Here is a 21371-nt window from a genome sequence, read left to right on the forward strand (position 1 = left end):
TTTTCCAGGAGCCAACACTGTACAATGATACAAAGTCTTTAACACATGTAATCTTTGTCATGCACAACACATACACACGTCATATTGGATGTGTTTTATATCAAATTAATTCTTGTTTTTCTTAAATTACTCCTCTGGGTCTGTTGTGTTCTCAATATCGTGTTGAACATTTTTTTTGTCTGAACTTGCAGGTTGTTCAGATGCACTGTAACTTGGAAACAAATGAAGATGGGACCAAAACTCATGTGAGCTCCACACTTGGATAATATGGTGATAAAACATAATCGTCACATAACTTAATATAACAAAACCTATTGTGCTTTCTCCCCTAGCTCTCTCTGTTTCTGAAGATGGATGACAAACTCCATCGACAACTTAGCTGTGACATCCTTCCAAGTCAGTTGACAGACACGGAACATTATAGATAAAAATATTAAAAAAGGCATTCTGTTTGTTCATTTTCAATATGTTCTTTCAGCTGACAGCTCTAAAGACCTTGCCAGTGAACTGGTTCACTACGCCTTTATAACTGAGGTACATGCCAACAGATTTTTCACAGAAATTGAGTGCTCGTAACCACTTTCAACCTGGCATCCCTATTTTGGGCATGTGTTTAAACGCAAAAATGACAAGAAATGGCAGATCTACAAGCTCACAACGCGCCGTGAGCTTGTAGATCAGCAATGTTTTGCTATTCAATCAATGTACAATGAAGTAAATGCCTGGGGCTTAGGTGGTTAAAGAGTGAGAGGTGAGTGTTTTGAAACGATGCACCCATTCGGATGCTGTCAATGCACTGAATCGGAAATTATTATTATTATTAATAATAATAATAATAATAACTTCATGTATATGTATAAAACATGCGTTACAAAGTGCTGAACAGTTTAAATAACATCATAGCATCATAACAGTCAAATATAAAAGTACGGTAAAATATAACGTACAGGTTTAAAAAGTCTATGTAAATATTAAACATACTGAACAAGAAATGTAGTTGTGCCAAGCAATAAAACACAATTGGTAAAAGAAAAGCATACATTATCACGTTTAATCAGACTATTGATTGATCTAAGTAGGTGAGATACTCGACCTACCGACGAGCTCAGTAGGTGTTTTGTTGTTATTATGTGCGTTGACGATGGCTCCTTTTTGTGTCCGATAAAGTATAGTTTTGACCGCGATGGAGTTATTTAATTTTTTCTCCAGACTGTTTTCCAACTATCCTTGGGATTGTGGGTGGGGGGAGGGTGGGATAGGGGATTGAGTTTTATTTTTACATTTTATTATGTCTGTTTAATAACTTCTGTTATAAAACCTGAATACAAAGATTTTGAAAATAAAAATAAAATAATATAAACGTGATAATGTCCCATTCAGTGCATTGTCCCATTCGAAGCCGCCGACTGAAAGCCACAGGCTGTTCTGAAACCTGTTTTGGGGAACAAACGCAGTGAACTAGTGTACCTGTTCTCCTCCCGTCTAGGAGGACTTTGAGAAGCTGGCCGGGTTCCTGGAAGATGCTATGTGCAAACACCAGGTCAGAGCTCTAGCCTCCGGGGCCACACAATGAGGAGAGGATCACCACAGCAGCAGGAGAGAGAGAGAGAGAGATAGAGAGAGAGAGTGGGCCCAGCGCCCATTGACCACTCAACAGAGCAATCGAAATGGAGAGCAGCCGCCTGGATCAGCTGGAGCGGGCCCTGTGGGGGAATGAGGGGGACATAGGTAGAAGGATGCTTGGCCATGATTGTCACTAAATCATCCTATTGCTGGAGGTACAGGCCATAAGGACTGAGGAAGGAACCAGAGGCACCTCTGGTTGAACTGCAGGCATCATGGCTGTGTTCGGCTATCCCCACAATGCAGTGGGACGTTGACAACACATCTCCCCCCGCCTAAAAGGGGCTATCATGCCTTAAGCTGTCTTGACAAATTTGGTCCAAAATAATTCCACTATTCACAGTTGATTATGATTATTTCATTCATTTTCATTCAGATTTCAAATACAACAGCTATGTTTTTTTAATCTTTCTGAAAGGGTCATTTGTATTACACATGCATTTGTACATTGCACTTTGATTTGATGTTAAAATGTCAACAACACATAAGAATTTCTAAATCTTTAAAAAAAAATATATTGTATATTATTAGCCCTAATAGTTTATTTACGTTCTTAGAAACGCTTGCTCTTTCTTTTTAAGAATCCATCCATCAACATGCACTCGTAATGCTAAACACACAACACACATAAGGTCCACTTTATTTATTTCTAACTTTAACTGTCAGCCACAAGAACATCAACCTGTTAATTGTTTTCATTCTCACAATAACGTGCAGAATAACGGACTGTAGCACCCTTTGGTTAAAGGCTACTAGATGATGCCTATCTTCAAGCCTGTAGTGCTCTTAAGGGTTTTCCCTGTGAAAGTGTTCTGAAAGCCAAAGACTTGTAAAAGTGCCTGGGATGGCAACCTACATGGGACAAAATACCCAATTCAAAAAAAAAAAAAAGCATTGTAGAGAACCTTTGTGTTTCAGAGTAAATGGCTAATTTATACTTTGTCGCACAGTCATGTGGTTCAGTGGTTCACAATCTGTCGGTCGGGATCCCCGCATGATTTGAGGGGTCTCCAGATGACAGTATAGCGACAATTTAATGACTTTTGAGACGTTTTTTAATACCTAAAAAAGAAAAAAGACCATTTCTGCATCAAAAGTAATCAACACACTATAAAAACTGGTCAAACATTTGCCAATTTGTCAAATATCATAAGAAAGAGGCAAACATTGTTGGCATTGTGAGCTTGTAGATCTGCTATTTTCACAATATTTATCTGTGGAACAATGCTAAACAAAATGTAAAGCCTCCTCAACTGGAGGCTGAGTGGGTCAGGGTGGAGAGATCCCCAGCTCAAATATGACTATTTTGGGGGGTCATGGCCTAAAAAGGTTGAGAACCACTAGTTCCACTAGTTTGCTGATAAATGGTTGTCAAGTGAAAAACATGCCACATCGCCAAAAATAGGTACAAGAATCTCTGTGTACCGTTGAGTGCGAAGTATAAATTAGACTTAGCACTCCTCCTGGCAGACTTTTAGATTTCTAATAACATTTTTGTTCCTTCTGTTTTCTATGAACGCACAAAGTTGGCCTGTGTGAATGTGAAGATGTAAAGGCTATGAGCCTAATATATACTTTGCTACATGACTGTCTCGCACTCTGACAATAACTCATTTTGAGCTGAGCTGAGCATCGCCATTGTACAACAAAGTATAAATTAGGCTTTACATTGAGTACATTACAGTATCTATTATGAGCTGCAGCTACTGTATATTGAACTTTATATTGATTTATTGATTGGTTGAATACTTTAACAGTTAATAAACTGTACAGAAGTACAGTTCTACAATAATGTTAAAACTAGGGCTGGGACTTTAACTGATTAATTTCAATTCATTAATTACAGTAAAAATAGCATGATTAAAATAATTAACACATTTTAATCGCACTTACTTTTTGCACCACAAAACCTTTCTCACTGGATGAATTTCAGGCATACCAACAATATCAACCAACAGACAACAAACCTCAGTTCACGCAAGGAGAGAAGGGGCCAATCGGATCGCTTTGCTTGGGCCAGTGCATGGGAACTTTCCTATACCAAAATCCATTTTATAAAAAAATATATATATATATATTGATTAAATGTGATTCATTTTGATTAATTAATTACAAGGCCTCTAATTAATTCGAGTCCCAGCCCTACAGTTGTTAAATGTTAAAAAGGATAACGCAAAAAGCCCTGAGGGCTTGTTTACATTAGTCTGGCTTGGCCAGCCTCATAGCGGGGATTCACTGAAGAGATTCCTCCCCGCATATGAGGAATCTTCAGTGAATCCCCGCTATGAGGCTGGCCAAGCCAGGCTATGTTTCCATTGTAGTCCTCCTGATATCTGGATTTTATCAGAGGATGAACGATTCTGCATTGCAAACAATTTTAAGAACCCCAGCTCTTCCATAACATGTCTTTGAATTAACAAGACGTGGTGGAAAAGGTGGTTACAATGTGATATATTAAAATTAATAGTGAAAATGACTACCGGTATATTGTTATTGCTCATGTTATTGACAAAAACCTATTTTTAACCTTATATCAAATGCCTTCTAAAGACTGTGAAAGCAAAAAAAAGGACATTTTGATGGATTATTTGATGTTCTATACATGTCTGTGGGTGTCTTAAAAGGGAAAATCAACCCAAAATGTATTATATATTTATATTTTTTGTCCTTTAGTTGCCTGTGTGATCAGAAAATTATTATTGTTCTTAAAATATTTAGCCGTTTCCAATTATGTTAATTTTAGACATTTAAAATGAATGAAAATGAATCTTCATACACAATTATAGGCTATTGAATGTGTTCAGACTCCACAGCAGCACGTCATTCCAAATCCAGCAGGGCCCAAAGAGAACCTTTGAATTGGAAGTCCTTGAATGAGAGATCCACTAAGTTTGCACTCCACAACATTAAACATGCGTAATATATTGGTAAAAGATATTTCTCAGCTTTAGTAGATTATCTTGTCAATTGATTTTTAACTTTGATACATTGAAGACTATTACTATTTGGGTAGATTTTTCCTCAATGGACTAATGGTGATTTTGTTGTCATGCTAAGAATCTTCAGCAGTGAATGTGTATTCATCAGACTCTTAAACCACATCGCAATTTTTTAGGTCTGTAAAGTTGCAGTTGCCACTCCTGTATAGCCATTGCTGTATAACTCAATATACTCTGTCATTTGTCAAGCCTTCTATCAGCCTGTCTGTCTCTTAAACAAGGGGGAGCCCCCCTGCCATAAGGCCGTGGTGTACATATTTGTTTGTGGATAAAGGGGTTAACTTTGAGCAAAGTTTGAATGCTAAAGATGCATGTCTTAATAGTTTGAAATCATTACAATTTTTACTTTTTCAATATTGCCTTTATCATTGTCAGTTCCATATGGGACCTGAGCAAAGAAAATGAATGTTTTTGACTGCAAAGACTAAAATACATCCATATCAGTCTAATTTTGTGTCGTCAACAATCTTATTTTCTTTTTTGCCCAGTGAATCTGTTGAATGAAACCTTGGCTTTGGGTGTGTTCTACTTAACCCTCTGTTGAATATTGTAGCTACTGCTATTAAAGACATGACAATAAATCATTATGTGACATGCTGACTATGCCTGCAAATGCTTATGATTCATTCTACACATTTTAACAATGTATGTCCACACACCCCACACACGCACACACTGTACTCACTCAATTAGGCCTACATGTAGGATAGCCCCTCTGCCTGTACCTGGGGGAGTGGAAAGCTGAGAGTTCCAGAACGTCCTATGGTGGGCCATTTGAATGTACTGCATTCATTTGGGTGGGATTGGCTCAGAGTAGAAGACGGAGTACAGCAACTTGCAATGGGCCTGGTCTACAAGACACGCTCGTTATACCCATGTACCTGTCTCAAACTGTGGTAGGCCTACTTCAAAAACATCAATCAAGTCCAATCACAATACAAGCTCCAAATCACGTTCAACCCAGATTTGGCACAAACAAGGATTTAAATGAGTTCTGCTAGGCTGCCAATGTGGAATGCCCTACCTACAGCCATAAAGATGTGTGAAGGTCGAAAACCAAAAGACCACAACAGGTGGCTGCAATTCGAAACAGGCCCCAGTAAAAAGTCAAATGTAGGCCTAGTTACATAATTAATGTTTCAGCATGAACTGTAGCTAATCTAATGTTACCTGCATTGTTTACATATTTTAAGCCAACATGTACTTTAGTGAGCATACTGTTTTTTGAGTGGTGCAACCACTCAAAAAAGCTATGTGTGTGGCTGGCTGGGTGGGTATAGCTTAGCCTGGTTAATAAACCAGACCGAATCAGCCGTTGGCAAAAAAAAGTTGCCTACCAGCGGATTGTGTGATATTAGTCTGGCTTATTAGCCAGGCTAGGTATAGCTGGCTGGGTGGGTATGAGCACGAAAATAGCATGGTTGTTTTTCACCACTTGTGCGCAACCTAACACACACGCACATATTAACTGTATATACAGTATGATGATTTTGGGTGTGCCAGTACAGTACAGTAGAGGGTACAGTAGACTCTCATTTAACTCTGTCATTTCTCAACCGTTTCGGACGTGGGGCAGCTTGCCGGAATCGGCCCGGCCCCCTGGGCGCGTTCCTAGATGTTCCCGGGACCCCCCCCCCCCGGGGATTCCCCGGGGACCCCCAGAGACCCCCACATGGTAACTTTCATTTCTCTACCGTTTCGGACGTGGGGCGGCTCGCCGGAACCGGGCCGGAACCCTGGTGGTGATCCTGTGGGTCTGGAACTTCCGGGGACCCCCACACGGAGTTGCACCACTCACTTCACACAAGTGTGATTTTTAATGCTTAAGGGCCTTCTGGCTCTGAGCACACTTTAGATTCCATGCGCGGACAGAAGAAGCTGTGTTTTGCGTCATTTCCGTTTTTTTAGACAGCTGGTGGATGGAAATGAAGCTCCACCCACGCAGCAGATTGCCGTGTCGGCCAGATTCTCGCATTCTGCCGTCTTAAACTTCTTAAACTGACTCAATTCAGAAGAGGATTTAAAATTTAAACCCAAGAAAGCCTAGGGTCCTTCATATACAATTCATCAGAAGATTAAATTGGTTGTGTGTGTAGGGTCAGGTCAGGGGATCTAGTATAATCTGATCGACAGGAGGAATAAAGAAACACGTTCTGTATTTTTATGTTTGTTTCTAATATTCTAGCCCACAAAAGAAATCAGGACCATGCTTCAATTTTCGGACCGCGTCTTGACCGTGTAGCCTAGATCTTCAGTTTTCTAAATAAATATTGAGGAAAAAAAATTAACATTTTGGATGTTTGAAAGTGAAAAAAAGTGAAAAAAAATAATTTAACAACATAATTATTTTTCATTGGGTTGCCTGGCACAAACCAAGGATAGTCTAAGAAGGATAAGACGCGAAGACCGTACGGGCGACGCCATGTTGCTTTGGAAGGAAAGAAACATGCGCAATGGGCTATATGCAGCCAACACTTCCGCGTTCAGCTTCCTTGGTCTCAACTGCGCATGTTTCTTTCCTTCCAAAGCAACATGGCGTCGCCCGTACGGTCTTCGCGTCTTATCCTTCTTAGACTATCCTTGGCACAAACTAGCCTATTTTCTTTTCAGATGGGGGTCTACAGCGGCCAAATCTGTAGGCCTATATTAATTCCTTATATATTATAAGTCCATAATCATATAGTAATGGTCCTTGACATGAAAAAGTACTTTTAAGTTTTAAACGTTAAAAGCACAGAGTAATAAAAGGGTTAAAAGGAACGGAACTGGAATGGTCTTCTTCTTCTTCGGTCTTCTTCTTCTTCTTCTTCTTCTTATTTTTCTTCTTCTTCTTCTTTTTGTTTTACGGCAGTTGGAAACCAGTGCATTACCGCCACCTTGTGACCGAAATCTTGGAATTGTACTCTTCCTCTCCCCTCCCAACCTCACACACACACACACACACACACACACACACACACACACACACACACACACACTCTCTCTCTCACACACCCTTAACTATATTATAACCTATCAAACACTCCTGTTTCCCTTAAAATTCTAACATGTCTTCTATCACCCATTCTTAATAGACCCTCTAATGTTATTTCCTGCACCCCTATATTTCCCTTCATCGTCGTTGTCGTCACTCTGGCTTTACATCGCTGTTGCCATGTCTGCTTATTATAAGCAACTCTTATTTTTCTGTAGCTTGTACAAATTGGTAGTTGCGGCCATATATATATATATATATATATATGCGGGTTGCGATTTTTTGGCTTTAGGCTTGCTTCCATTGTTTTAATTATTATTTTAATAAAATTACATTAATGTTTTATACCAGGGAGGTTTGTGTTGTTATAACTTATAATGTATTAAAAAATATTCCAAATATTCCACATTCTTTTCAAGAGTTTTTGAAAATAACCGATGCATAGTAGGTTTAAAATGCGTGTGTGTGTGTGTGTGGTTGGGGATTGTATTCATAGACCTGTTTTTTTCCCCCTCACAAAATCTGGCAACACCGCTTTACACCACTCTCCTCTGGGGCTTGACAGACGGTGTGCTTCAGCTACATGGCGGTAACGGACACTGCGGTAAATTCATTGCTAAAAATCAATTACATTTCTATATTAACGTATATATCGCGCAAACAGTGCTTGATGCCGAATAGTATGTATGTGTTTATGTGTGAATATCCCGTAGAAATCCTAGCCTGAATTATCTATCGGGGGAAAGAAAGACTAGGGATTTCTGGCGGCATATTGATTCGATGATGAACACTCAATAGGCTAGGTAGGCTAACACGTTAGCTACATGACATGCTAACAGGCCTCAACTGCATCGTTTCGGGTTAAAACGGAGCATCCTGACCTTATTCGTGGGATGTAAAAAAACCCTATATATTAATCGAGCTTAGCTTGCAGAGGTGGTGTTTCTTGTTGTTGTTGTTATTGGTGTTTTTTGTTTTTAGTTGGCGGGCATGTGGGCGTATTAACGTTGCGTAACCTTGCTAACGTTAGCTATTCCTGCGTGGTTTTGATCACGACAACGTTTCATTCAACCAAAGAAAGGCTAGCTGGGCTTCAATTCCGTCTAGTAGGCCAGGGGCGGCAAGTGCAGATTGTTCATAATACCAGTCTGTTTTATTTGATAATTTGTTAAATATATGCCTAATTTATACCATACACGAGGGGAAATTAAGACAAATATAAAGTTGCTACAGATTATGCTAAATTAGCCTGGCCCTCGGATCAGCACTACATTTATTCAATATATTTTCTTTCGATCAAGACTGTCATAGATTTCTTATCTATGCAAATGTTGTGATTGAATGAATACTTTGTTAAAAAAGGAGCACAGGAAAGTGCAGTTCCTATACAAGGTCTGCTAAAAGGATTTAAACTCAAGAAAGCCTGTTGGCTAATTTGTTTCCATTGGGGTCCTTCACCGAAAGAATCGGTTACATCCATCTATGATAGTCTTGATCCAATGCTAATGGTATTTGTTTCCATTGGGGTCCTTCACCGAAAGAATCGGTTACATCCATCTATGGTATAGTCTTGATAAATAAAGTTATCGGAACGCAAAAACATCTTGAAACGAGCTGCGCTTATACCACTCGAACCCCAGCATCATTCACAAAAAAGTAGCATATCTAGTCTACAAGAAGAGATGATGCTAATTTTGGTCTCCACTGTGTTACTGTATATTTGCACATGCGTGAAATGTGTCCTCTGTATTTTGTATTTACCCCGTACAGTACTATTTGCGGTAGAATCTGAAATTCAGAATAATGAAGTGAAACGAAATTAAAATTCAGACCGAGTGTCAGGCTAGGTAGAATCTACACTGTAGATGGAATCAGCGGTCCAAGTACAGTACTCAGTCCGTTACACTAATACTAGAGCTTTTGAGTGGTTAGGAAACGGAACTTTCAATTGTATAATACGACCAATGTAACAAAGGCAAGCATTCACATTTAGATGAACTTGTAAAGGCCACATAATATAATGTGAAATGTTTAGGCTGCACACAACATGAACCAAGTACAAAAGCTAAATAATATACGCTTGGCTGTTGTTTTACCACGAAGTCTGAAGGCATTTTCTTTCCCATCATAGAATTTGTTGAATTGTTAAAGCTTCCCCCCATCAGTCTTCTTCCCCTCGGGGGTTTCCTGCCTCAGTCTGGTGGACCCAGTGATTAGCGGGTTGTGTAGGTAAGGAACTCGTGTTAGTTCCCCCTGGGTTTATGCGTTTTGTGTGTGTTATCTGACATGAATGTTTACAAAGTCATTCAATGCAGGGGGAATTTTATTTCTGTTTTGTATTTTGTGGCCACTGATAACGTTGTCTTATTTTTTGAGTTAATGGTTTTATGTCTGATCTGCAGGGAGGAGAAGTCCTGACGACGATGGAGAATGGACAGGGCACAGGCTCCAAGCTGGGCCTGCCGCCCCTCACCCCAGAGCAGCAGGAGGCACTTCAGAGGGTATAACACCACATCTCTTCCACACCACTGTTAATTTGATTGACTAAGACTAAAAGACTACAAATATTTTGATATTTAGTCGACATAAGGTGCGTTCGGATATAGCGTAACGCACAATACAAACCATTGCGTGAGTGCACCCCCCGGTGCACATATCCGTACGCACCCTAAGGCTAGACTAAGGTCGCATTCACACCTGTACTTCGATAGACTTGGTGCGATTGGGGGCTGAAGTTGCATTTGTTTTGTTTGCTGCGTTCACACTGGGCTGTGTCAACCGCAGAAAACACAATCAAATATTGTCTTAAATTATTCTTCGTAATTAGTTAGGAAGTAAAGTGTGTGTGTGTGTGTGTGTGTGTGTGTAGGCACAGCGGAGACGACAGTGCAAAATGAATCTGACGTTTACAATATGTACTCCCATTGATGAGCCATCCGATCATCATATAAAATGATTATGTATATACCATATTTGCTACAGTCATAGATCATGCTGACCTAAACATGTTTAAGTATTTATATTTAAATGAGATGAAGAAAGTCACCACTCCACACACAGTGACAGCGCTCCATGTTTACGCACAGACAGACATCCGCCACATTGTCATTTCCTTTTATTTGATGTGTAATTGCGGATTGCATTCACACCTGCAGTGAATCGAAATCAGGTGCGCTTGGAAGTGAAGCGAAGCCCTGTTTTTTGGCGAACTAGAATGCGTTCGTTTGATCCGCACCAGAATTCAAATGAGCCTTCACACCTGCCAAACGAAACTCTCTTTCCGGCAATACGCAGCAGGATTCGTTTTAATCACAGTAAAACATCCTGGTGTGAAATTAATGCGACAAAAGACTAAACAATTTCAAATGACTTGACTGTTATTCAAAAGGCTAGGACTAAATCAGAATTTGCTGTCAGAATGAACACACTAGTCATAACATAATCAGAATAAAGAATCATTTATTTGTCACTGCGCATACATTTTGTGCGGTGGTCCACAAAGTACTGTGCTACAATACTTGAATGAAAACATATGCTCCAAATATTATGGAATTTGAATGAAAATGGACGTTTTAATTACATATTTAATGTTCTCAAGTGTACCATGTATTTTTCAGGCAAAGAAGTATGCAATGGAGCAAAGCATTAAGAGTGTCTTGGTGAAGCAGACCATTGCCCATCAACAGCAGCAGCTTACCAACCTGCAGGTGAGATGTGCAGAATGAACTGTTTTGATACATCCTCAACAATCCTAATGCCTTTTTATTAGAGCTGGGACTCGATTAAAAAAATTAATCTAATTAATCAGAGGCTTTGTAGTTAATTAATCTCGATTAATCGCATTTTAATCGCATATCAATATTCAACCCGAGAACAGTGAGAAACCTTTTTTTTTAAATGTTTTTTGGTATTCCAGTGAATAGTGACTACGGGATTCCACTCATTTTCAACATTTTACTGTCATTAATATACCTTAGAGTTGTTGTGGATATAATAAAGTCCCCCCCATTCTGTGTTGCCTAGAACTGGAGGTCTGAAAAAAATCAGTAACATTATGAAGTACATCTCAGTGACATCACAAAAATGTACTTCATAATGTTACTGTTTTTTTCAGACCTCCAGTTCTATAGGCAACACATAATGGGGGGACTTTATTATTTCCAGTGCACACAACTCCATAGAAAAATGTTGAAAATGAGTGGTATTCCCCTTTAAGCAATACAACTTTTTTATCCCAACAGATAAACAAGAGCAGCAAGTGCCTATATAGTGTCTTCAGTGTGTATATGAATACTCAAATGTGCTTTACATGGCGGGGCATGAGAACAACTTTATTATGGGGGTAACATTTCACATGAGGTTGGGGCTGACCCACGCTTGCTACTTCAGTATGTTTCGCATCGAGGACAGCTTGACAGCTTCGTGCTGTGGTGAAATCACCGCGTCTCCGGTGGTCTGTGAGACATGTTAAACTGAAGCAGCTAGCAAGCCTAGCATAGAAGCTAACGTTGCTCATAAATGGATCCTTTCCTTCTGACATTGCACACAGCCATGCCGCTATCCACGCGTCCATCCGATAGCTTTTACATCTAAATGTCCCATCCATGGAGCAAAAGCGATATAAGCGGCTTCTTCATTCGATTCATTTGGGTTTGGGCTTTCTGACGGAGCTGTAGCCTAGTGAACAACTGCTGCTGCTGCTGCTGCTGCTCGCGTGCCGCAGCCTATTCAGTACTACTAGAAACGCACCCAGTGAGAAACGTTCCGCGGTGGAAAAAAAAGGTGCGATTAAATGCGTTAATTTTTTTAACGCGTTAATTTTTCTGTAGTTAATTAATCTCAATTAACGCGTTAAAGTCCCGGCCCTACTTTTTATATTTCGGTAGCTCTGAGATCACTAAGGCCTGACTCACACCTTCGCATCTAGCATACAACATTGTTGGATGCTAGATGCATGAGACTTGTTTACTGATGCAAGCTCGCAATGCATTTCCAATGGAAGTCACATGGTTTGACAACATTTGTGTTGTACGGCTTTCGGCTGTGTTTCGACTGCCCCCCACCCCCTCATACAACACAAATGTTGTGTCAAACCATAATGTTTTAAGCCATATTTGCCGTATTAGCCAGGGATCCTTTTAAATGCTTTGAAGTTCTTTAAAATAAATGCTTATATTAATTTAATTTGCAATGGTTGTTGTACAGGGGGGAACAACTCCTCAAACTGTTATGTGTGTGTATAGAGGGATGGTCTGTTAGATTGTCATAGCGTTTAAACACGTATTCAAAGCAATGAAAAAGCTAAGCCAACTTAGCCAAGAGATACCTAACCTACTTTTCAGGACTTTCTTCATCTTTACTGTCTTTCAGATGGCCGCAGTGACGATGGGCTTTGGAGATCCACTCTCGCCTTTACAATCGGTCAATAGATTATTAAACTTTTCTCTTTTCTGTGCGAATGTCCTATGAAAATGGACTGTTAACCTTCTTATATTTGTAATGCTCTGCCTCAATCCATGCCATTTTCAGTCAACCAAATAATGCATGACAGAAACATGGGTTTCTGTCATTGTGACTGGTCCCTTTTCCTAATAGAAGGAACATCACATTATCAACATGCACCATTATGTCCAGTCATAATGGTTTGCATTTAATAGCTTTTCATTTGGGAGTCTTAGTTCGAATAGACAGTGCACAATTTCATACTGGTATTTATGAAGATTATGCAAGAATTAAAGGCCAAGTGGTTTGGTTCCTTAATAGCCCAGTCTATTGGGAAAAAATAAAGCCATGTTTCCCTCCAAATTATGCAATGTCAAACAAGTTAAGTTAAGTTAAATAACCTATGTTTTGGCATGGGAATAAAGAGGGATAGCGGTCCCTTTTAAATTAGCCAAAATCGAGAACTGCTGAAACGTGGATCTTTTTGGCCATCTCAAAGTCAAAGTTCTGACAAGTTTGCAGATGTCATCCTCCCATTATGTCATGCATTAGGCTTCTAGTGTACCAGTTGGTGGTAGAATCAAGCCAGGTAAAACCATCCTTCCCCTTAGAGACTTGAGACGAAAGGGTGAAATGCTTTCATCCGTTACGTTACTTGCATCTCTGGACTACAGGTCAGGTAACAGAAGCCAAACATCAGTGAGCATGTCAATCTCCTCAAAATCTAAATTTTCTTCATTCTTATATTGCATACCGGTAGTTAGTGGCGGCCATTTTCTGCTTCCATCGATCCAGACACTATTAAATTTTCCCATAGCGATTTCCAAAAATATGTTTAAGCCTAGAATGAAGCCATCCAGGATCCTGGTTATACCAGTCCATAAGCCATTTGATTCTGTGGAAAATAATTGAAACCCGCAAAACAAAGGGTATTTATTATAATAGTATATAATATATTTACAAATACCTTTTTGTTTTGCGGTTTTACATTTTTCACAGAAAATGTTTTATGGTCGTCATTCACCTGGATGGCTTGGTTCTAGGCTTAAAATAATTGGCAATGGCAATGGCCTCTCCCTACTGTTGGAGGAAGCAAAATGCAGTCTTAAAACCCCATACTAACTAGTCACAGTTGGACATAATCAAATGTTACTGTAAAAGATCAGCATTATCACTCATATATTTAGATTGGGGTGTGTGTGTGAGAGAGTTTTACTGCGCTGCAACACCATAATGCTGAAAATGCGTTCTCCTTGGTGGGCAGGTGGCGGCTCAGCGACAGCGGGCTCTAGCCATCATGTGTCGTGTGTATGTGGGCTCCATATACTATGAGCTCGGCGAGGATACCATAAGACAGGCCTTTGCTCCCTTTGGGCCCATCAAGAGCATTGACATGTCTTGGGACTCTGTTACAATGAAGCACAAGGTTCGTATTATTCCCATCACTGCAGTCCCAATATCTGACGATTAAGTATAGGGTTAACTATAGCGGTGATTGACTCTTTACCATTTATACATGGGTATCGGTGTTATGCAGACGATTTTCAGCCAATTTTCATTAACCCGACATAGGTGAAAAGTAAGAAAAAAAAATGAAATCAACAAGTTCAAAACTTATTAAGTTCTAAATCTGCTATTTTCTTCATGGTTAAAGTGTAATCTTAGCTGCTTATTGGTCCAGGCATAGGTGAAAATGTCAATGCTTCTCATGGTGTGATGCGTTGTGCTTATAGATTGACTATGTTCTGTCAAATCTATAAGCAAAAACAAAATCGGGATTTGGGATTTGCAACGGACCCAAAAATTGGGACATAGGCCGGGCTTTTAATTAAATCATAAATTAATTTATTTTTCTCGGCTATAGTTTAGGCTTGGAACAGTGGTTGAGGATTACAGATAGGGCTCAACCTATCTGTAGACCGATGTCTATAGGTATCAATGCATCCTCTTCACCTGCTGTGTTATCCAGGGCTTTGCCTTTGTGGAGTATGACATCCCAGAGGCAGCACAGCTGGCTCTGGAGCAGATGAACTCCGTCATGCTGGGTGGGCGAAACATTAAGGTGAGTGGCCTGGTCATGTACCGTAGGGATCCATCCATGCACAAACCAGGACAACCAGCGCCCTCCTAGTCTTTTAACCCTCTTTTTCTTTTGTTTTATTTTAGGATCCCGAGTCGTTTTTCTCATCTCACTGCTTGTTAATTTTCCTAATGTGAAATTATTTTGGACAAACATTTAATCGTTTGAATGTCTTGAAAGTATCTAAAACCGCTCTCATCTCTCCCTCCTTTTGCTTTTTTTGTTTTGCTTTTGTGCGTCTGTTGCTTTCCAGGTGCGTGTGCTTGCGTGTGTGTGTGAGTGTATTTGCCATGTGTTGTGTTTTTTTGTGCTGTTCTCTCTTGCTTCCATGATGTCACCACATTGTCTTAGTGAACCCGTTCCAGTATGACGGCCCGACCCCCTGCGGCGGGCGCGTGACGCTGCTCTTTGTCCACGATGTGCTGATGATGGGCTGCGCCTGGTTGGTGTTGCTTGGCCGCCCCACCTGCAGCACAGATCCCGTCACACCCTATACGTTCGTCTGACGTAGGGTAGATCAAACGGGGCCCTTTGTTTGGCTCAGGTCTTTAGGGCACGCGTGTGTAGAGCGACAACAGTTAGTGGGTGAGGCGATCGGTCCCTGGTCGGTGTTAATTCCAACTAGCGGTCAGTCAGTGTGGTCACGCTGTACACAAAAGTTGATCTTGTGGTTGCTAATAAGGCTGTGGTTCCTAGTGTAACAACGGTGTTGTTAAAATACACAATTTGGTTTGTTTTTCTTTGTGCATTTTTTTTGTAGTTGCATTGTAATTTCATTTAGTAGTAATATGCATATGGAGAGGGCTTTGTTTTCCACTATTAAATGGTGTGTAGCTCTATTACAATGCAATTACAAGCTAACAATTGATTTTAGTGTAATTATGAAAGGCTTACCAGGAATTACAGTATTATTTCAGAGATCAGCTTAATGTTTAGTGTTGCCACTCAATCTTAGCTGCACATCTGTAGGCATCCTGAAGAGGCATTTTTGATTCACAGGAGAGACTGGCTTTGAGTTGAGTTTTGATTTAGAATGTGTGAGGTGGTGATTGGCCCAGTGGTTCAGTGCGATTCGTTTATTCTACTAGTTTCTACTTAATCATATACTTATATGCATCTCTATTACACTTACTTTAACCTTTGGTAGATTAAACATTTACACTTTAACCTTTTGGTAGATTATAGTTTTTTTTACTAAAGTAGTTTGATAATAACCCTGTAAACCAACCCCACCATACCATGACCTAGTCATAGCGTTCTGGCTGCTAGGCTATAACAAGGGCTGGTCTACAGGCTGGTATTATCGATATGATCGATCGCAGGAGTTCCAAACTCAGACTCAGACCTCGGCTGGATGGTCTAGTGGAGATGCAGCTAAGCAGGGCTGGTGAAAAGATGGCGACAAAATCGAGTAGATTCTAGTGATCTTTGGTGGGTTATTTATCTTGAAGTTGGTCTTGGTCTCAGGTTGCCTTTCCCGAGAGTTGAGGTTTGCGGTTAACGCGTTTCACGGTTGGCTCCATGACCCCCCCCTATTCAGTAGTCGGCTCCACATGACCCCCCTATTCAGTAGCCATGTGCTGGTATGATCTGTGCTGTAGGTGGGGCGGCCAAGTAACATCGGTCAGGCGCAACCCATCATTGACCAGCTGGCAGAGGAGGCACGCGCCTTCAATCGGATCTACGTAGCATCCGTCCACCCCGACCTCTCGGATGAGGATATCAAGAGCGTATTTGAGGCCTTTGGACGGATCAAGTCGTGTACGTTGGCCAGGGATCCAACCACAGGACGCCACAGGAGCTTTGGCTTCATTGGTGAGCTGGGACAGGCCCTCAAGCTGTGGTGTCGTCCTATGTCTGTTGCTCGGCTACTAAACGGCACCTTTTTATCCCCCTCTCGCAGAGTATGAGAAGCCACAGTCTTCCCTGGACGCAGTGTCGTCTATGAACCTCTTTGACCTGGGGGGTCAGTACCTGAGGGTGGGCAAAGCCGTGACTCCACCCATGCCCATGCTGACCCCCACCACCCCTGGTGGTCTGCCGCCGGCAGCGGCTGTAGCCGCAGCGGCAGCTACCGCTAAGATAACGGCCCAGGCAAGTATGAATCCCTTCCAAAGGGATTTAATGGCCTTCCAGGTAAATATAATTCAGATTTAGCTAGACTTAACTTTATCTGATAACCAATAGCACAGGTGAAATTATCAAGATTAACTATAACAATGAAACATTAACTTGTCCTTTCCCAATTATAATGTAATAACTATTATTCTGAAACATAACAGATGACTTTGAGAACGAAATACGAATCTGACTTTTTCATCCCGCAGAATAGAAGAACATGCTTCTACATGTGTTACAATAAGTTAAAAACCTGAGAGGACAGTATCTGTTCTTGGTGCCATTTCCTTTATACGCTAAAATGGCACATTTATTAGTGATTTAAAAAAAGGATACAAAGCTGATAAGGTGTGTAAGCTAATTTATCATCTGAGTCATACCTCTCCTCTGAGTCCATACCTCTTATAGCCACTACAAACACATTCACTGTAGTTCATATCACCAGTCAAACTATTGTTGAAAGGTAAATACTGCATTGTGTGTAGCATGTGTTGATTCTAAACCTTTGTTCTTTTGTTGTTCGTTTTTTAATCCCCTCCTGTACTGTATTTGCCGCTTGCTTATAGAGATCAATGCGTTTTGATAGCGAAGTTTCTAAAATAATATATATCCTTGGTAAGCTTTGAGTCTGTTCATGAGATGAGGACAGGTTTAGCTCACCGTGTGTCACGCAGGGTGATCGTTGACTGTGCTGCCTTGTGCTGTGTTTCTGTGTGTTTCCCTTGCCTAATGTCTCCGGCCCCCCCTCTCTCAAGGAGGCTGTTGCCGGGGCATCAGTCCTTGGGGCGTTAGCAGCGCCCCAGCTTCTTGGTCAGCAAATGGGTATACCCCAGGCCGTCATGGCTGCCCAGGCGCCGGGAGTTATCACAGGTGTGTGTAAGGGCGCGAATGATATGAGTAGCTGAGTGAGTAATAAAACCTGCAGTAAGCAAGGTTAATTGGTAACCTGAATATATATATTATTATTGACTTAAGAGCTCCACATACTGTAGTTTATTTTGGTGGACCTAATGCAATTTTAACCAGTTAAGCGAATAAGTGATTCCCAAACTGTTTTGGCCGTGCTCCCCCCTCCTGACCTAGCTGACGCAACCTGAATATGGCACACTGTATATGCAGTATATATTCTGCATATACTTGCATTATATACATATATTTTAAATGACACCTAAGCAACACAATTAGCCTTTTCATGTCATGCACCCCCTAGAGGGCGCTCGCACACCACAGGGGGAGCATGCGCCAGACTTTGGGAATCCCTGATGAGCCCTATACACAATTGGACATGGCGGATCTAGAGCTTATAGATCTATTTTTGAGGAATAAAAAAAAAAAGCCCTAAATAGAAATGTTGGGGTTAAAGTAAAAACAGCAGAATCTGTCGATACCACTGCCCTAAACATGTTTGTTGTTGTTCGTACAAATAAACTCAGAAGCCCCCGGGAGGAAGTAGACTAAGGGGAGGACCCAAACAGAGTTCCTGTCTCTACACAAAAAATGAGGTGGTGCCTCCAGAGGCAAAAACAACAGTTTAACCGTTCGTTTAAAGTGGTTCAAATACATTGCAATATAATTCAACTCATTCAATCATTGAAAGAAATATTGAATATGTGTAATTCTGTCTTAACCTTGATATAAAAAAATCACTGGCAGTCACTCAATTAGTCAATAAGTCTTATTTTGTCTGGCTAGTAGTAGTGCGCCACCTTGTGATGAATCTGACTCCACTACCAGGTGTGACTCCAGTGCGGCCGTCCATGCCAGTGCTTCCCCAGGTGGGGCTTGTGAACCCTGTGCTGGCGTCGCCGCCGGTTCTGTCTGCCCAAGCCATTGCTGCTGCTGCCCAGAGCATACAGGAGAAGAAAGAGAAGGAGGAGAGTCAGCAGGACGGGACTGGACAGGAGATGTTGAGCGACCAAGAGCACATGAGCATCTCTGGCAGTAGTGCCAGGCACATGGTCATGCAGAAACTGCTTCGAAAATCAGAGGTGAGTTTGCGATCTAATGGTCTGTTATGCTGAATTTACATCCAATAGCAGTGCCAGTATTTCACTGGCCCGTTCTGGGCACGTGGTAAGGTTTAGTGCATTGTCTATACCAGGGGTCGGCAACTTTTTTGAGGTATTTGCTTTCTCATCAGGACATGTAATGATCATTAGACTTGGAGCAATAACCCCACCTATCTCCCAGACCCAAGTTCCCCAGTTCAGAGTTTGAATTAATATGTAGAATCATTTGCATGGTGTAATTTGTGTACAGATGTGCGGGTACCAAAACTCCGCTCACTTACTTCAGTGATTACCCTCTCCTGTGCCAATGATGGCACAGATAAGATCATGGCCAAGCCTAAGGTCACCTACCCCTGTAGGTATATACTAGCGAGGAGCAACTGAGTCGATGGCAAAGTTGAGAAAAGTTCACCTTTGCCTCACACTCAAGACACCACTTGAGATGGATAGAAATACATTCCTATATGGAAATACCAAATATTGATAAAGTTTTAAAAACTCAGTTATGAAATTGATCAATATTGAGTAACTACATGGACTATTCCTTACATAAGTAAAATGTATAGACTCAAAGAAGCTGCCAGAAACGAGTATTGAGTGTCTGTACTTCTTCACCCTGCATATGAGCTCTCTTGCAGTGCACAGCTGCAAGCTTTGAGCAACGGAGCTCTCACTGGGCCACAACACGCATATTTATGAGATTGTCGCTCATACCTCAGACACTTTGATTAGTTTACTGGACAGAATGTAACAGCAACAGAGTTCAGTCAAACACTCAGTCCAAAAGGGATAGCACCAAAAAAAAGTCCTTGCGGTCTTGATTCCATTTAGGCCCTATGCAGTCAATTCATAGACATGACATGAACAATAACAACAAAATGCAATATCATCACAGGTAAAATAATAATAATAAAACACTAGTGTATATACAGTGAGGGGGAAAAGGAAGGGGGCCCTTTGGGCCTGCTGAAAGGTGGATTTTCAGTCCCATTTTACAATAGTAACAGTGGTAGAATAGAATTCAGTGGTGGTGGATGATGCGAATTCAGCTTTACTTGGTCTCGGACCTGCGTCCAAAATTCACTTAAAGAAACTTCCCCAAGAGGGGTATTTAAATAGAAGTCTATGCTTGAAATAAATGGAAGAAAAGGGGCAGCAGAATTTCTATGTAGTAAGTCTTGTTTACTCTCCAATAAGAAGGTGATGTAAGTTGGTGCTCCCTCAGTTCTTGTTTTTCCCCTTGTTATGCAGTCCACGGTGATGGTGCTCCGAAACATGGTGGGACCCGAGGACATCGATGACGAACTGGAGGGCGAGGTCACAGAGGAGTGTGGCAAATTCGGTGCTGTCAACAGAGTCATCATTTACCAGGAAAAGCAAGGAGAGGAGGAGGACGCAGACATCATCGTCAAGATCTTTGTCGAGTTCTCCATGGCCTCGGAAATGAACAAGGCCATCGAGGCCCTAAATGACCGCTGGTTCGGCGGTCGCAAGGTTGTCGCAGAGGTGTACGACCAAGACCGTTTCAATAGCAGTGACCTCTCTGCATAAACTGTACGAAACGGTCTGCCAGAACTTGTTGCATACCGGTTGTCTAAACCCACCCATCACTGTCAATGGCAACTGGAGATATGGGCTTTTTTAACATGTAATTAAATTTTTCTTTTGTTTTGTTTTGTTTTTTATTAAATGTCTATTGATGGATTTGCTCATCAGATTGTCTTCTCACATGTGAACTCCCTTTTTTTTTCGTTTTGTTAAACGTTTTTTTTTAAAAATCTGATATGATTAGCTTTCCCATGTTGGCCTATGTGTTTTCTGCCTTTTTGTCAGGAAATGTAAACATGTTTTTCTACATTATTATTGGTCCTCATTGTCCACAAAAAGTGCTGAGATATTATAATGGATGGTTGTGTGATTGGTGGATGAAGAAGAATCCTGATGAAGATGTTCAGTCGTGTTTTTCTGAACCTGTTCGTTTTGATTGTAACACCTAGGGAAGTGTTTGATTATTCAGTTAAAACTTCTGTTCAATAAAACTTTTGCTGACTGTAATATGTATTTGTAATCTTAACTTTGGGCTCTGCAGTGCAACTGCATACGTTTCAGCTGGGTCTTTACCTATT

General features: G+C 40.9%; 2 protein-coding genes across 5 annotated transcripts in view; both read left to right on the forward strand.

The window, feature by feature from the left end:
- LOC306912925 (nuclear receptor-binding protein 2-like) overlaps positions 1 to 2033 on the forward strand; it is a 77274-nt gene extending 75241 nt beyond the window's left edge. For both annotated transcript variants that reach the window (XM_079489388.1, XM_079489389.1), the window contains 4 exons: positions 192 to 245; positions 333 to 396; positions 479 to 534; positions 1487 to 2033. In XM_079489388.1, coding sequence (XP_079345514.1) covers positions 192 to 245; positions 333 to 396; positions 479 to 534; positions 1487 to 1573 — 261 coding nt within the window. In that variant the 3' untranslated portion in view covers positions 1574 to 2033. The remainder of the gene's footprint in view (positions 1 to 191; positions 246 to 332; positions 397 to 478; positions 535 to 1486) is intronic.
- A 6046-nt stretch (positions 2034 to 8079) lies between these two features.
- LOC306913478 (poly(U)-binding-splicing factor PUF60-like) lies at positions 8080 to 21300 on the forward strand. Of its 3 annotated transcripts, XM_079490153.1 has the most exons (12): positions 8097 to 8200; positions 9728 to 9825; positions 9999 to 10097; positions 11214 to 11303; positions 12967 to 13017; positions 14303 to 14464; positions 15008 to 15100; positions 16720 to 16933; positions 17022 to 17254; positions 17992 to 18106; positions 18971 to 19224; positions 20497 to 21300. In XM_079490153.1, exons 3-12 carry the CDS (start codon positions 10020 to 10022, stop codon positions 20794 to 20796), a joined length of 1590 nt encoding a protein of 529 aa, XP_079346279.1. In that variant the 5' UTR covers positions 8097 to 8200; positions 9728 to 9825; positions 9999 to 10019; the 3' UTR covers positions 20797 to 21300. The 3 variants fall into 3 exon arrangements, with proteins under 3 accessions (XP_079346278.1, XP_079346280.1, XP_079346279.1); XM_079490152.1 differs by lacking the exon at positions 9728 to 9825 and having other exon boundaries at positions 8080 to 8200; XM_079490154.1 differs by lacking the exon at positions 9728 to 9825 and having other exon boundaries at positions 8080 to 8200; positions 17022 to 17212.
- Positions 21301 to 21371: the final 71 nt, after the last annotated feature.

Source organism: Electrona antarctica, assembly GCF_951216825.1.
Source record: "Electrona antarctica genome assembly, chromosome: 20".
NCBI lineage: Eukaryota > Metazoa > Chordata > Actinopteri > Myctophiformes > Myctophidae > Electrona > Electrona antarctica.

What these genes read in the sequence shown, in the direction of transcription:
- LOC306913478 (XM_079490152.1), top strand. Translation starts at nt 8,180, where the DNA reads ATGGCGGTAACGGACACTGCG. An exon ending in CACTCTCGCCTTTACAATCG is followed by an intron (nt 13,018 to 14,302) that starts GTCAATAGATTA and finishes CTTGGTGGGCAG; the next exon opens with GTGGCGGCTCAGCGACAGCG. An exon ending in CAGGAGCTTTGGCTTCATTG is followed by an intron (nt 16,934 to 17,021) that starts GTGAGCTGGGAC and finishes CCCCTCTCGCAG; the next exon opens with AGTATGAGAAGCCACAGTCT.